This window comes from Aquarana catesbeiana, linkage group LG05 (assembly GCF_042186555.1).
Source record: "Aquarana catesbeiana isolate 2022-GZ linkage group LG05, ASM4218655v1, whole genome shotgun sequence".
NCBI classification, from domain to species: Eukaryota; Metazoa; Chordata; class Amphibia; order Anura; family Ranidae; genus Aquarana; species Aquarana catesbeiana.
In genome coordinates this window covers 388,412,360-388,424,622 of record NC_133328.1, presented here as the reverse complement: position 1 = coordinate 388,424,622, position 12,263 = coordinate 388,412,360, and the positions used below count along the sequence as shown (strand labels likewise).

Here is a 12,263-nt window from a genome sequence, read left to right as displayed (position 1 = left end):
GTTCCTATTGTAAGCTGAGAAAAAAAAAAAAAAAAAACTACAAAGCCCAAATGATGAGACAGTACCATGGGTCATGTACTGCTATACCTTTTTTAGATGTCGGCTGTACTCCTGCTGTCAGTATGGTAATTGCTATGCACATGAAACCTGTGTATTGTGTTACAATATTTGAAGCTTTCTCACCATTTTCACTTCCCTTCTGCATAAGTTTACATTTTCTAATTACCAATTGACAAACGATTTTTATACTCACATAAAATTTTGTATATATGTGCCCATGACACTATAGTCACAGAACATTATTGTTTTTTTTTAAAAGAGCATAGCAGAGTTTCCTTTCATACCATTTACTGTTTCTGCTTTGAGAGCCAAATATATGAGCTAAAAAACAATTTTCTAAATTATCTCCTTTTTTCTTTTAAACAAATTGAATTTGCACCACCCTCTAAGAAAGAAAGAAAATATATTAAATAACCATTATATATTCCCTTTGCCTCCCAACTACAGCCAAGACTTTATTCTATTTGTGGTTAAACTTGGTAGGAGTAAATATTGTCCTATTATGATTATTGTTTTGGGGCCCCCAAATGAGAGATTTAGAAAGTGAAGTTATCAATGGAATATGCCCGACAGGTGTTTTACCCTGCACATTTTACTGACATGTTTTGTTGCCGTCTTTCCCTACTAAAAATATTTCTCATCACTTTCTGTCTCTACAGGAAGCAAGGGTAAATCTCCCCAATAGGGACGCAAATTAGTGTGTATCCAGGTTACTTACAAATTGCTTTTCTGAAAAGCCTGTTGCTACAAACACTGGACTTTGGCAGAAGAAAGAATGGTTCTCATGGTTGGGTGGAATGAACGTTGTGAAGATGAAAGTTCTACCCAGGATTCGGTTTCTGTTGCAGATTTTACCCATCTGTCTGCCAAATACCTTTTTATCCTGGTGGGACATATTCTCATCCATTTTGTTTGCACAAGCAAAAAATCAAGATTAGCCTACAGAATGCTAATAAAATCCGAGGGAGCGCAAGACTTCAAACACCACAATATTATAGGGTTATTGCCCTAGTCAGAACGCTAAATTGTCATTTTCATGAGAAAACAAAAATTGTGGGTTACCATGGAAAAAATCCATGGTAAGGCGCAATCTAGTGTATAAAACTTGGATTGAAAAAAAAAAAAAAAAACCACCACACACCATAGAGGCCTCTCAGAACAGACAGCAATGCACAGGGACAATACACCCCCTCTACCCCACCTCTGGTCCCCACTGGGAGGCTTCCTCTCATTTCTCTTAGGGGAACATATAGCTTTCTTTAGTTTATGGCTGGAAAGCAGCACAAGCTGCCATTTATTAGCTTGAGATGGGCAGTTGACCCCCCTAGAAACATTTTTTTCCCCCCAAAACACCACACTTGGAATGCCCCCTAAACAAAAAAATAAATAATATGGAAGGTTCCATTTTAACAAGTAGAGAAATTTCCAATGCAAAACCTTTTTTTCTACCAGATCTACCATACCGCATCAAATTTAGGGTCCATGGAATCCTCTAACCCCTTTGAATCCCTTGGCATGACAGACCTTTTCTACAAGGGTATTCTGTCCCTTTCCTACACACTCTTACTAAGCAGACAACTCAAAGATGGGTTATACTTTTACTTTTTCAAGGAATGGGAGTCAAAAACTAAAGCATACTGTACATTCACGGATTCTCAAAAAGAAAAATTAAGTTTGCGCACATCTTGTCTCTCAGCTCTAAAACCAGAAGAACTTATATGTTATATAAGTTCTTCTGGTTTAGTTTAGTTTGTTATTGTGTTTTGCTTTGTTCTTCTAGATTAAGGTTTCTTAATTTCCTTTCTGGATTAATAAAGTATTCTGAATCGGAAACCTATTATTCTGGTTATACTAAATGGAATCTGAAAAAAAAAAAAATGGCATTGATAAAAATAGCATGAATCTACCCATTGCAAACCAACACTTGCTGGAGAGGTAGTGGTCCATGTGGCGATTTCTGCCATATATGGTGGGAGTGCCCTAAAATTAAACCCTACTGGGCAACCATTTGCAAGACAATAAAGATCTTACTAGTTCAGTTCCTTCCACTTATCCTTTTACTCTTACCCCCTCTTCCTTAATGCTTTCAAAAGTAGTATTACCCCTTTTCTGTTACTACTCTTATCTATTGAAAAGGGATGAGGTGCAGGATTTCATAAGGTCACTCGCTTCTCTAGTATTATCCCTTATCTAATCAACAATACAAAAGGGTTAAATTTAACCCTGTAAACATAGCAAGATCGTCAGCCGTTGATCACAGAATGGATTGCCAAAATAATTATGAAAGCAGGGAGATGGGTGCATTTTTGTAAGAATTAGTATGACAAATTTTAAAACATTGTGTGTGTGATTCATGTCTTTCTTATATACTAAATAAACATTTAAGAAAAAATTTACTGAGATTCTATCCCCTCCCTACACTATCCCTAAAGAACAAGTTTTGGCTGGAGTTGGGCTTTAAAAAGGTCCAAGCCAAATTGCAGAGTCCTAAGATAAAGATTTTATAACATTACATATATATATATATATATATATATATATATATATATATATATATATATATATATATATATATATATATATATATCTATATATATCTATATAATCTCTATCATTAATATATGAAACTCTAATGATATCATCATGCTCCCAGTTATGTTGAGGGAGAAGCCAGAGACAGAAGCTACTGTGGGAAAACACTGCTTTGTTAGCCTACAATTGATAAGGAATCAGTTGGGGAGTTAAAGTGGAGTTCCACCCACTTTTACAACTCTTCAGCATCCCTCACTAAACTGTGCACTGTAAACAAATTGGATATTTAAAAAAAAAAATTTCTCAGCACGTACTGTATATCTGCTGTATTCATTTTCACTTCTTCCTCCCTGGCCGCGGCCCATCGCATCATTTCCTGTTTGCAATGCCTTCTGGGAAGGGGCGGCAACTTCCTCTGAAACTGCTGTTGCTATGGAAACCTGACCTGAAACCTATTACACTGCTTGTGCTGCACTGAGCATGTGCGAGATCTGCAAGGATGAGATCCAGGAAGAAATACAGTCTGGCTTCAGATGCCCACACTTAAGATGGCCACGGCCTGCTGTAAGTTTATAAAATAACAAACTACTGCTATAAACTAACAAAACAGACCGCAGTTTACAGACTATCTTTACTAGAATACATTAAGCTTGTGTATTATATGAGTATTTTTATTTAAAAAGTATAATTTCGGCCGGAACACCACTTTAAACCCCGAGATATTGGGTTTAGATGTATATACCAATTTAGGGAAACCAATTTAGCATTCTACTTACTGTAATAAATCGCACAGAAGAGATCCTCTTGGGATTGCTGATTGTGCCAATAATTGAAGCGGTTCCAAGATCGTACACATCCACTTTGTTCTGTACAACTACTACATATTTTTCTCCACCGGGGGTCCACTGAACGATATGTGCATCTGTAAGTAAGAAATTAGATCGATACATCATGGGATCTCAAAAATATAGAGCAGAATTTGAAAAAGTTCAACTCACTTTGCTTTATATTTTTTATAAAAGCAGATCGACCTTCAACAAGGTTCCAGGTCCTAATAAAGGAAGGAAAAAAAATGATTAACAAAAATAATGTAGTGCGCCCGTGTAAGTCACTTATAAAAATGATAGACACTATGCTGAATAGCAAAATTTGTCAGTCAGCCCATTGAGCTAACCAAATAGTCCACAACACACAAGCAAATCGTTTCACAAATCTGGTTATGCCACTTAAAGAGGAGTTCCACCCAGGGGCTCCATTAAAAAAAAAAAAAAATTAAAAGTCAGCAGCTACAAATACTGCAGCTGCTGACTTTTAATTGGACACTTACCTGTCCCTGGGTCCAGCGATGCGGGGGATCGAAGCCCCGCTCGTCCCCCCCCTTCGCTCGTCGGCGCCGGCATTTCAACTGTGGGCGCCGGGCTGTGGCTTCACAGCCTGGCACCCACTGCACATGCGTGAGCGGCGCCACGTGCCGTGATTGGCCGCTCAATCACCTGGGACCTGTAATGGGTCCCAGATGATTGACAGGAGGGAGGGAGCAGAGCCGAGCCCTTCCTGTGCCAAGGGGGAAGTGATGTCACCAGCCCAGGCAAAGGAAGAGGCAGACTACGAGGGACCACCTAGCAACAGGCATTTAGAGGTAAGTAAAAAAAAAAAAAAAAAATATCCAAATTTTTTTGGGGTTTTTTTTTAGAATTTTTCAGGTATTTTTGTTTTTTTGGGTGGAACCCCACTTTAAGTGAAGAGCAGCCTTATGTAATCAATATTAAACAATGTGTTGCAATGCATGTATTAGTTTTGTTCATCTCTAGTCCACAGTATTGGCCATCTGTTGCTTACTTGATTTAACCCTTTTGCTGCTAGGCCCTGAACTAAACTTTAAACCTCAGGTGGCCAGACCGTTTTTTCTATTTTTCATTTAGAGATTTCAGAGCTTGTAAAAGACACCCCAAACCATACATTTTATGAAAGCATATGACTGGTAGAATAAAAAGTTGGTGCTACAGATTTTGTAGGTCCCATGAGAGTTGTGCAAATGTTTACCAAATACAATATTTCCGATAAAAATTTAGATTAAGGCCTCATTCACATGGCCACAAAGGCCATACAGCATCAAGGAGAAGCACGTTTCTAAGCCTTGGCGTCACAAGCGCTTTGTGTACAGCCACGGTTAGCAGCCTATACAAGTCAATAAAAGGCTGACAGAAGCCATGGCTGTATGCATACAACTGCACATCTGACCGGGATATATGAGCAGCCTAGTTTGAGTCCAGGATGTGCGTTCATGAGTACAGCTGCAATGGCTGCCAATCTGTCATTGGTTCATTCTGGCTGCTTCCCATGAATGCATGAAGGTAAAAATGGGTGGAGGTGGGATTTACTAAAGCTGGTGCAACTGTGCATAGAAACCAGACAGCTTCTAGGTTTTATTGTCAAGGCTGAATTTAGAAGCTGAATGGTTACTAGCAGCAGCTTCACCAGATTCTGTGTGCACCAGTTTTAGTAAATCTCCTGTACAGTTATCAAAGGTATGTGTGTGCATAGCACATGATACTTAATGCATGTATCCTAGATTTAAGCATTTAACCCTTGCAATACAGGGGGTAGCCCCATTGGAAAGGTAGCAAACTTTCCTGGAGCACAGCCTTAAATTGGTTACTATGCACAGTGGCTCCAGACCCCCCCCTCCCCCCAAACAGCCAAAAAAAGAATGCATACATTATTTTCAAAGAGACAACCAACTCAGACTTTAAGAATATCATATACTAAGAGATTTTTTATCAGGTTGATCTGTTTCAAGTAGGTTATCCAAAAAAAAAAAAAGACAAACACATGAATTCAATATGTTGGTGATCAGAGATAAATTTGTAAGATCACAGCTTTTTCACACAAAACAACACTATAACAGCTGTACCTTAAAGTCTTGTCTGTCCCCACGGACAAAGCCAATTTCCCAGAAGGATGGATTGAAAGAGACTGGACTTGACCTCTGTAGAAAGACCAAACAAAAGTTTTCACTTGACTTTGCACTTTATCTCCTGCTATGGCCATTGTGGGAGCTTCACACTCTCCTTGATGGATTTATTTGACGCTAGAATAATGTGCGCTTTATTAGAACAGATAAGTCAGAATGTTGTGTTTTATTAATGCTATTAGTTTTGTAGCTTACATAGCATTTTATAATACTCCAGAGTAAACAATGCAACAAAAGTTCAGCCAGTTTTCTGAAGAGGAAAAATTGTGTACCATCTTATTTGTTGTCATACGTCCCAATTCTATTTGAAAGAAAGACTGAGGACAGACAGGAATGGATCATGGATAACCTGAATATATCACTTACTTGTGTGCTTTAAAAGTCTGTTGACACTCCCACTTCTTAGTATTCCACACACAAATCAATCCATCTTCAGCTCCACTTAACAGATGTGTATTGCCATAGAACTCCAAACATGTAATGGTGCCTGAAAAAACAAAATTGATTAAAAAGGGAACCTGTCAGTGTGGCCGTTACCTGAAACAGCTATGATTCTTACATTGTGGGGCAGGAAACCATTGCCCAACTCCTTTAAGTTGTGCTAAATCTGGAACAGGCACGTAACTTTGTACAATACTGCAGTGGAAAATAAAAAGAAGCACTACTTACAGGAGTTGGGCAATGGATATCAGCAGCCCTGACAGGTATGCGACATGAATAATGCTGCATGATAGAATTTTAAAATGTAAAATATTTAAAGAGTAGTTATCCTTTTAAACACAGAGTACTCTCAAATTATATGCAGTCTGCATTTTGTGTATGTATCTATGCACCCTTTATGCAAGTAGTGGCAGATACACATATGCAATTGCCCAACACCCATTCATGTCTATGAGTGGCTGTACACAGCTCCAGGGTCTCCTGGGGACCAAAGTATGTCACAGTGTTCATGCTGTAAGAAGGAATACGCTGTGTGCAAGACTAGCAACTATAGCATTAACAAAATAACAAGCATCTGACAATGTGCTTTATACATACAGCCTCTTGCTAAATACTTGTGCAGACCTCTGCCATCTTTGCAAAGCCGTCTTTGCTTCATTTTCCTGTATACTGTTGAGCTCATTGTGCACCACCCTGCAGACTATGTGCAAGAGGGAAAGCTCCCACATGCATATATTATACATGCTAGAGCTGCACGATTCTGGCTAAAATGAAAATCACAATTTTTTTGCTTAGAAGATAGATCACGATTCTCTCACGATTTTCGCTGCGTAACATCATCTTTCACATTAAAACAAAAAATTGCGTTTGAAAGACCGCTGGGCAAATACAGTGTGACATAAAATATTGCAGCAATTGACATTTTATTCCCTAGGGTCTCTGCCAAGATATATAGTGGGAATGGAAAGTATTCAGACAACTTCAAATTTTTCACTCTTTGTTATATTGCAGCCATTTGCTAAAATCATTTAAGTTCATTTTTTTCCTCATTAATGTACACACAGCACCCCATATTGACAGAAAAACACAGAATTGTTGACATTTTTGCAGATTTATTAAAAAAGAAAAACTGAAATATCACATGGTCCTAAGTATTCAGACCCTTTGATATTCTTTGATATTCAATTTTTCTTTTTTAATAAATCTGCAAAAATGTCAAAATTCTGTGTTTTTCTGTCAATATGGGGTGCTGTGCGTACATTAATGAGGAAAAAAAATGAACTTAAATGATTTTAGCAAATGGCTGCAATATAAAAAAGAGTGGAAAATTTAAGGGGGTCTGAATACTTTCCGTCCCCACTGTATATAATGTTTGGGCGGGTTCCAAGTAATTTTCTAGCAAAAAATATTGATTTTAACTTAAGAAACAAGTGTCAGAAAAAGATTTAGACTTTAAGTGGTTAAACTTCCTACATTTACACTTAAAAACTTGTCAGACTGCCTGGATTTTTTCTTTACACAGAAGTTTATCCCTTTGATCTAAGAAGGAAGTTAGGTAAAATGTTTCATGTTAAAAACTTGGCAGACTGACCAGATGTTTTCTTTTGACAGCTGAGTGAGCAGATAAGTCTCTCCACTTTTTATATGAAAGAATGGGCAAACTCTGCAATAGAGATCGTCAGGGGGGTTGAATCGAGATCACGATTTTGTAACGATTAATTGTGCAGCTCTAAAACATGCAAGAACATCAATTCTGCCATGCAGTTCTGACAATGCTTACTAAGTGGTATTGTAAGTGGATTTTGTCTTCAGATTGCACATGCTGTGTCTTCTCAGGCTGCATGCGATCATAGTTTTAATAAATCTATTAAAAGACTGTCATACTGCATAATCAGGATGTGTTACGTTATGGCCATAAATAGGCAGATTTGACAGAACTAGTCAACCCAACAGAAGTCTATGGATTTACTGATTTCCTAGCAACCCACAGAGCAGTGCTCAGGTTCCATAAGCTGTAGAAAAGCGGATTTTTTTTTTCTTAGCAAAATGATCTCTCCTTAAGAATCCACAAAGATAAGTGCAAAACATCTTGTGCTCTACCACCATCGAATATCCAAAAATCACACTTTATTCTGTTCTTCTCTAAATGTACTTGTTATCCTCCACCAAAAAAAAAAAAACAAACTTTATGTGTATCCTACACAATTCACAAATCTAGTCTATTCCATGTGTTATCTCATGGTACATACCGTTGTGGTGTAGCAAAGCTCCATGCTCCACCTTTTTCTTCATATCATAAATTTGAATTGTTTCATCTTTGCTTCCAGAGGCAACAAATCTTTTATTCACAGCAACCACAGATAGGGAAGCAGTGTGAGCATGGTTTGTGAAGTCAGCAGTGGCCACCCATTGCTAAAAGGCAGAAAAGAACATAGTAAACAAATTAAAGTGGACAAAGGCACCATACTACAAGCCAATACCTATTCTTTTACACGGGCAGGCCACACAACGGAGTCTGCTTTGCTCAGCAGGGGAATCGATCTGCTGATCCTCACTGAGCAGGTGGATGACAGGTCCGTCTCCACTCACTGTGCTGAGACGCACCTGTCAGAGCCCCGCTCTCCTCTATGGGGAGATCGGATGAAAACGGACCGCCTGTTCGTTTTCATCCGATCCCATCTGCCAGACGGATGGAAAATAGGGTTTCCATCCATGGATTTCACGGACAGGATCGGATAGCAGTGGATGTCAGCTGACATGTCACCACTGACATCCGCTACCCCATAGGGAGTGAATGGAGTGTCCGATTAGGTCCGCCTGAAAAACGGACAGGCGGACCTGTTTGGAAAGCCTGTGTGAAAGGGCCCTAAGTCAGAGTGCTTTAGTAACATTAATACCACAGCTATAAAATAATAAAAAGTACAATTTTAATAAACTATGGATATAGTCACAAGAGCTGCCATAACTACAGCTAGAATGTTCCCAGACATTTTATTAGATGACTAGAATTATGGCTCAGACCTACTCCCCCTACCATCCAGCAATGGAAGAGGGCTGTTAATCTCACCCTCCCCTACAAAAAAGTCCTCTACTCCCACCGGGGATGCCCCCATAAGTTCCATAAAATCTGAGACAGATGGGTGGATGACTCCTCCACCTGCACTGACTAATGCCAACTGTTTCTCTAAACCTGCCATCACAACTGCTTAGCAAGTATCACCTTCACTCACTTTTGCCATGGTTATGTGAACGTATGCTCCCAGTGTAAATAACTATGTCTAGAAATACCCTCGCAGTCAATATGATATGTCAGACAACTCTGTACAGAAACGGTTTTATATACATTTGGTGCCTGTTGCACCTCACATCTTGTATGTAACAACCTGTATTGACTCTTATGTAGGGTTGTCCCGATACCACTTTTTTAGGACCGAGTACAAGTACCGATACTTTTTTTCAAGTACTCGCTGATACCGATTACCGATACTTTTTTTAAATGTCACGTGACAGTGTTTTTTTATTTATTTAATTTTTTTTTTAACAGTGCTTTTTTGGGGGGGGGGGGGGGGGTGAACGTTGTATATGTGTGTGTTTTTTTTTTTTTTTTTATTTACAATTTTTATTTTCTACAATAATTTTTTTTTATTCTTTATTGCAATATGTGTTTTTTTTGTCTTTGTTTTAATCAGCCCTGTTGGGGGGCTTTGGTGAGATATCAGGGGTCTTAACAGACCTCTGATATCTCCCCCTTGAGACAGAGAAAGAGACAGAGGATAGAGATTCCCCAGTCCCTTTCTCTGCAGCCTCAGCTGCACTGAGAATGAATGGAGAGAAGACAGCGGCTCCTCTCCATTCATAAACTGACACATTGTAATCACAGGAGATTACAATGTTTCAGTTATGTGAATGGACAGAGTCAGCTGACTCTGTCTATTCACAAAGGAAGGAGGAGGGGGACGGCGGAACGGAGGGGGGAGAGCGGAGAGGGACAGAGAAGGAGAGGGGAGCGGAGAGGGACAGAGAAGGAGAGGGGAACGGAGGGGACAGAGAAGGAGAGGGGAACGGAGGGGACAGAGAAGGAGAGGGGAACGGAGGGGACAGAGAAGGAGAGGGGAACGGAGGGGACAGAGAAGGAGAGGGGAACGGAGGGGACAGAGAAGGAGAGGGGAACGGAGGGGACAGAGAAGGAGAGGGGAACGGAGGGGACAGAGAAGGAGAGGGGAACGGAGGGGACAGAGAAGGAGAGGGGAACGGAGGGGACAGAGAAGGAGAGGGGAACGGAGGGGACAGAGAAGGAGAGGGGAACGGAGGGGACAGAGAAGGAGAGGGGAACGGAGGGGACAGAGAAGGAGAGGGGAACGGAGGGGACAGAGAAGGAGAGGGGAACGGAGGGGACAGAGAAGGAGAGGGGAACGGAGGGGACAGAGAAGGAGAGGGGAACGGAGGGGACAGAGAAGGAGAGGGGAACGGAGGGGACAGAGAAGGAGAGGGGAACGGAGGGGACAGAGAAGGAGAGGGGAACGGAGGGGACAGAGAAGGAGAGGGGAACGGAGGGGACAGAGAAGGAGAGGGGAACGGAGGGGACAGAGAAGGAGAGGGGAACGGAGGGGACAGAGAAGGAGAGGGGAACGGAGGGGACAGAGAAGGAGAGGGGAACGGAGGGGACAGAGAAGGAGAGGGGAACGGAGGGGACAGAGAAGGAGAGGGGAACGGAGGGGACAGCGAAGGAGAGGGGAACGGAGGGGACAGCGAAGGAGAGGGGAACGGAGGGGACAGCGAAGGAGAGGGGAACGGAGGGGACAGCGAAGGAGAGGGGAACGGAGGGGACAGCGAAGGAGAGGGGAACGGAGGGGACAGCGAAGGAGAGGGGAACGGAGGGGACAGCGAAGGAGAGGGGAACGGAGGGGACAGCGAAGGAGAGGGGAACGGAGGGGACAGCGAAGGAGAGGGGAACGGAGGGGACAGCGAAGGAGAGGGGAACGGAGGGGACAGCGAAGGAGAGGGGAACGGAGGGGACAGCGAAGGAGAGGGGAACGGAGGGGACAGCGAAGGAGAGGGGAACGGAGGGGACAGCGAAGGAGAGGGGAACGGAGGGGACAGCGGAGAGGCACAGCAGGACGGAGGGGACAGTGGAGGGGGACAGAAAAGGAGAGAGGAACGGAGGGGACAGGAGAGGCACAGATAATGAAAGAGGAACGGAGGGGACAGGAGAGGCACAGATGATGAAAGAGGAACGGAGGGGACAGCGGAGAGGCACAGATGATGAAAGAGGAACGGAGGGGACAGCGGAGAGGCACAGATGATGAAAGAGGAACGGAGGGGACAGCGGAGAGGCACAGATAATGAAAGAAGAACGGAGGGGACAGCGGAGAGGCACAGATAATGAAAGAAGAACGGAGGGGACAGCGGAGGGGGACAGAAGAGGAGAGAGAAACGGAGGGGGCATGGAGGAGGATGCAGTGACATACAGCGGTGACCGATCACCGCTGTATGTCACTAAAGCTGCTGAAAGCCACTGGGGGAGAATCTTGACACTCCCCCACGCGCCGATCACAGCTGACTTCCAGTTATCGGTGGAAGCATCGGGAGCATTTGCCCGAGTACAAGTACTTGGGCAAATGCTCGGTATCGGTGCCGATACCGATACTAGTATCGGTATAACCCTACTCTTATGCTCAATAAACATTTTTTGATTAAAAAAAAAAAAAAAAAAAAAAAAAGATGCCTGCAGATACCCACTGCTCTCTTCAGAACACTACATCACTAAAGTCAGCCATAGATGGTTCAAATCTTGGCCAGTTCAGCAGGATTCGGACAAGATTCAAACCATGAACCATGGATCAACTTGGGTACAACCAGCCTGCCGTATTTTACATGCGATTAATGCTAGCAGCTGTTATAGCAGATAGCAATAATCACAGCGTTCTCCCTGCCTGGGCGAACACAAAGGCTCTGTGGAAGGGATTCACCCCCATCAACAATTATTGGGTCGATGGGGAACATCAATGTAATTATGCAATACAAATAATAACTGGAATTCAGCTTTAAGGGCTAGTTTACACTTGCTTCAAAAAAATGGCTTTGGCCACGGTTTCTTAAGCTCTCCGAATGTCAGCCAAAGCTCCTATCACTAAATAAAATGGTTAGCTTACGGTCCTGTTTACACCTGCTTTTTCTTGGTGCTTCGAGCGAGCTTTGCCATAGACTTCTATGAAGGCTTTGAAGATGCTTTGAAGCACCACTGAAGCTACATGGG

General features: G+C 42.1%; 1 protein-coding gene across 2 annotated transcripts in view; it reads right to left on the bottom strand.

Moving 5' to 3' along the window:
• PAK1IP1 (PAK1 interacting protein 1) overlaps positions 1-12,263 on the bottom strand; it is a 49,092-nt gene that overhangs the window by 34,569 nt on the left and 2,260 nt on the right. For both annotated transcript variants that reach the window (XM_073631042.1, XM_073631043.1), the window contains exons 2-6: positions 8,257-8,419; positions 5,933-6,053; positions 5,507-5,581; positions 3,591-3,643; positions 3,369-3,514 (exon numbers count right to left, since the gene is read on the bottom strand). In XM_073631042.1, coding sequence (XP_073487143.1) covers positions 3,369-3,514; positions 3,591-3,643; positions 5,507-5,581; positions 5,933-6,053; positions 8,257-8,419 — 558 coding nt within the window. The remainder of the gene's footprint in view (positions 1-3,368; positions 3,515-3,590; positions 3,644-5,506; positions 5,582-5,932; positions 6,054-8,256; positions 8,420-12,263) is intronic.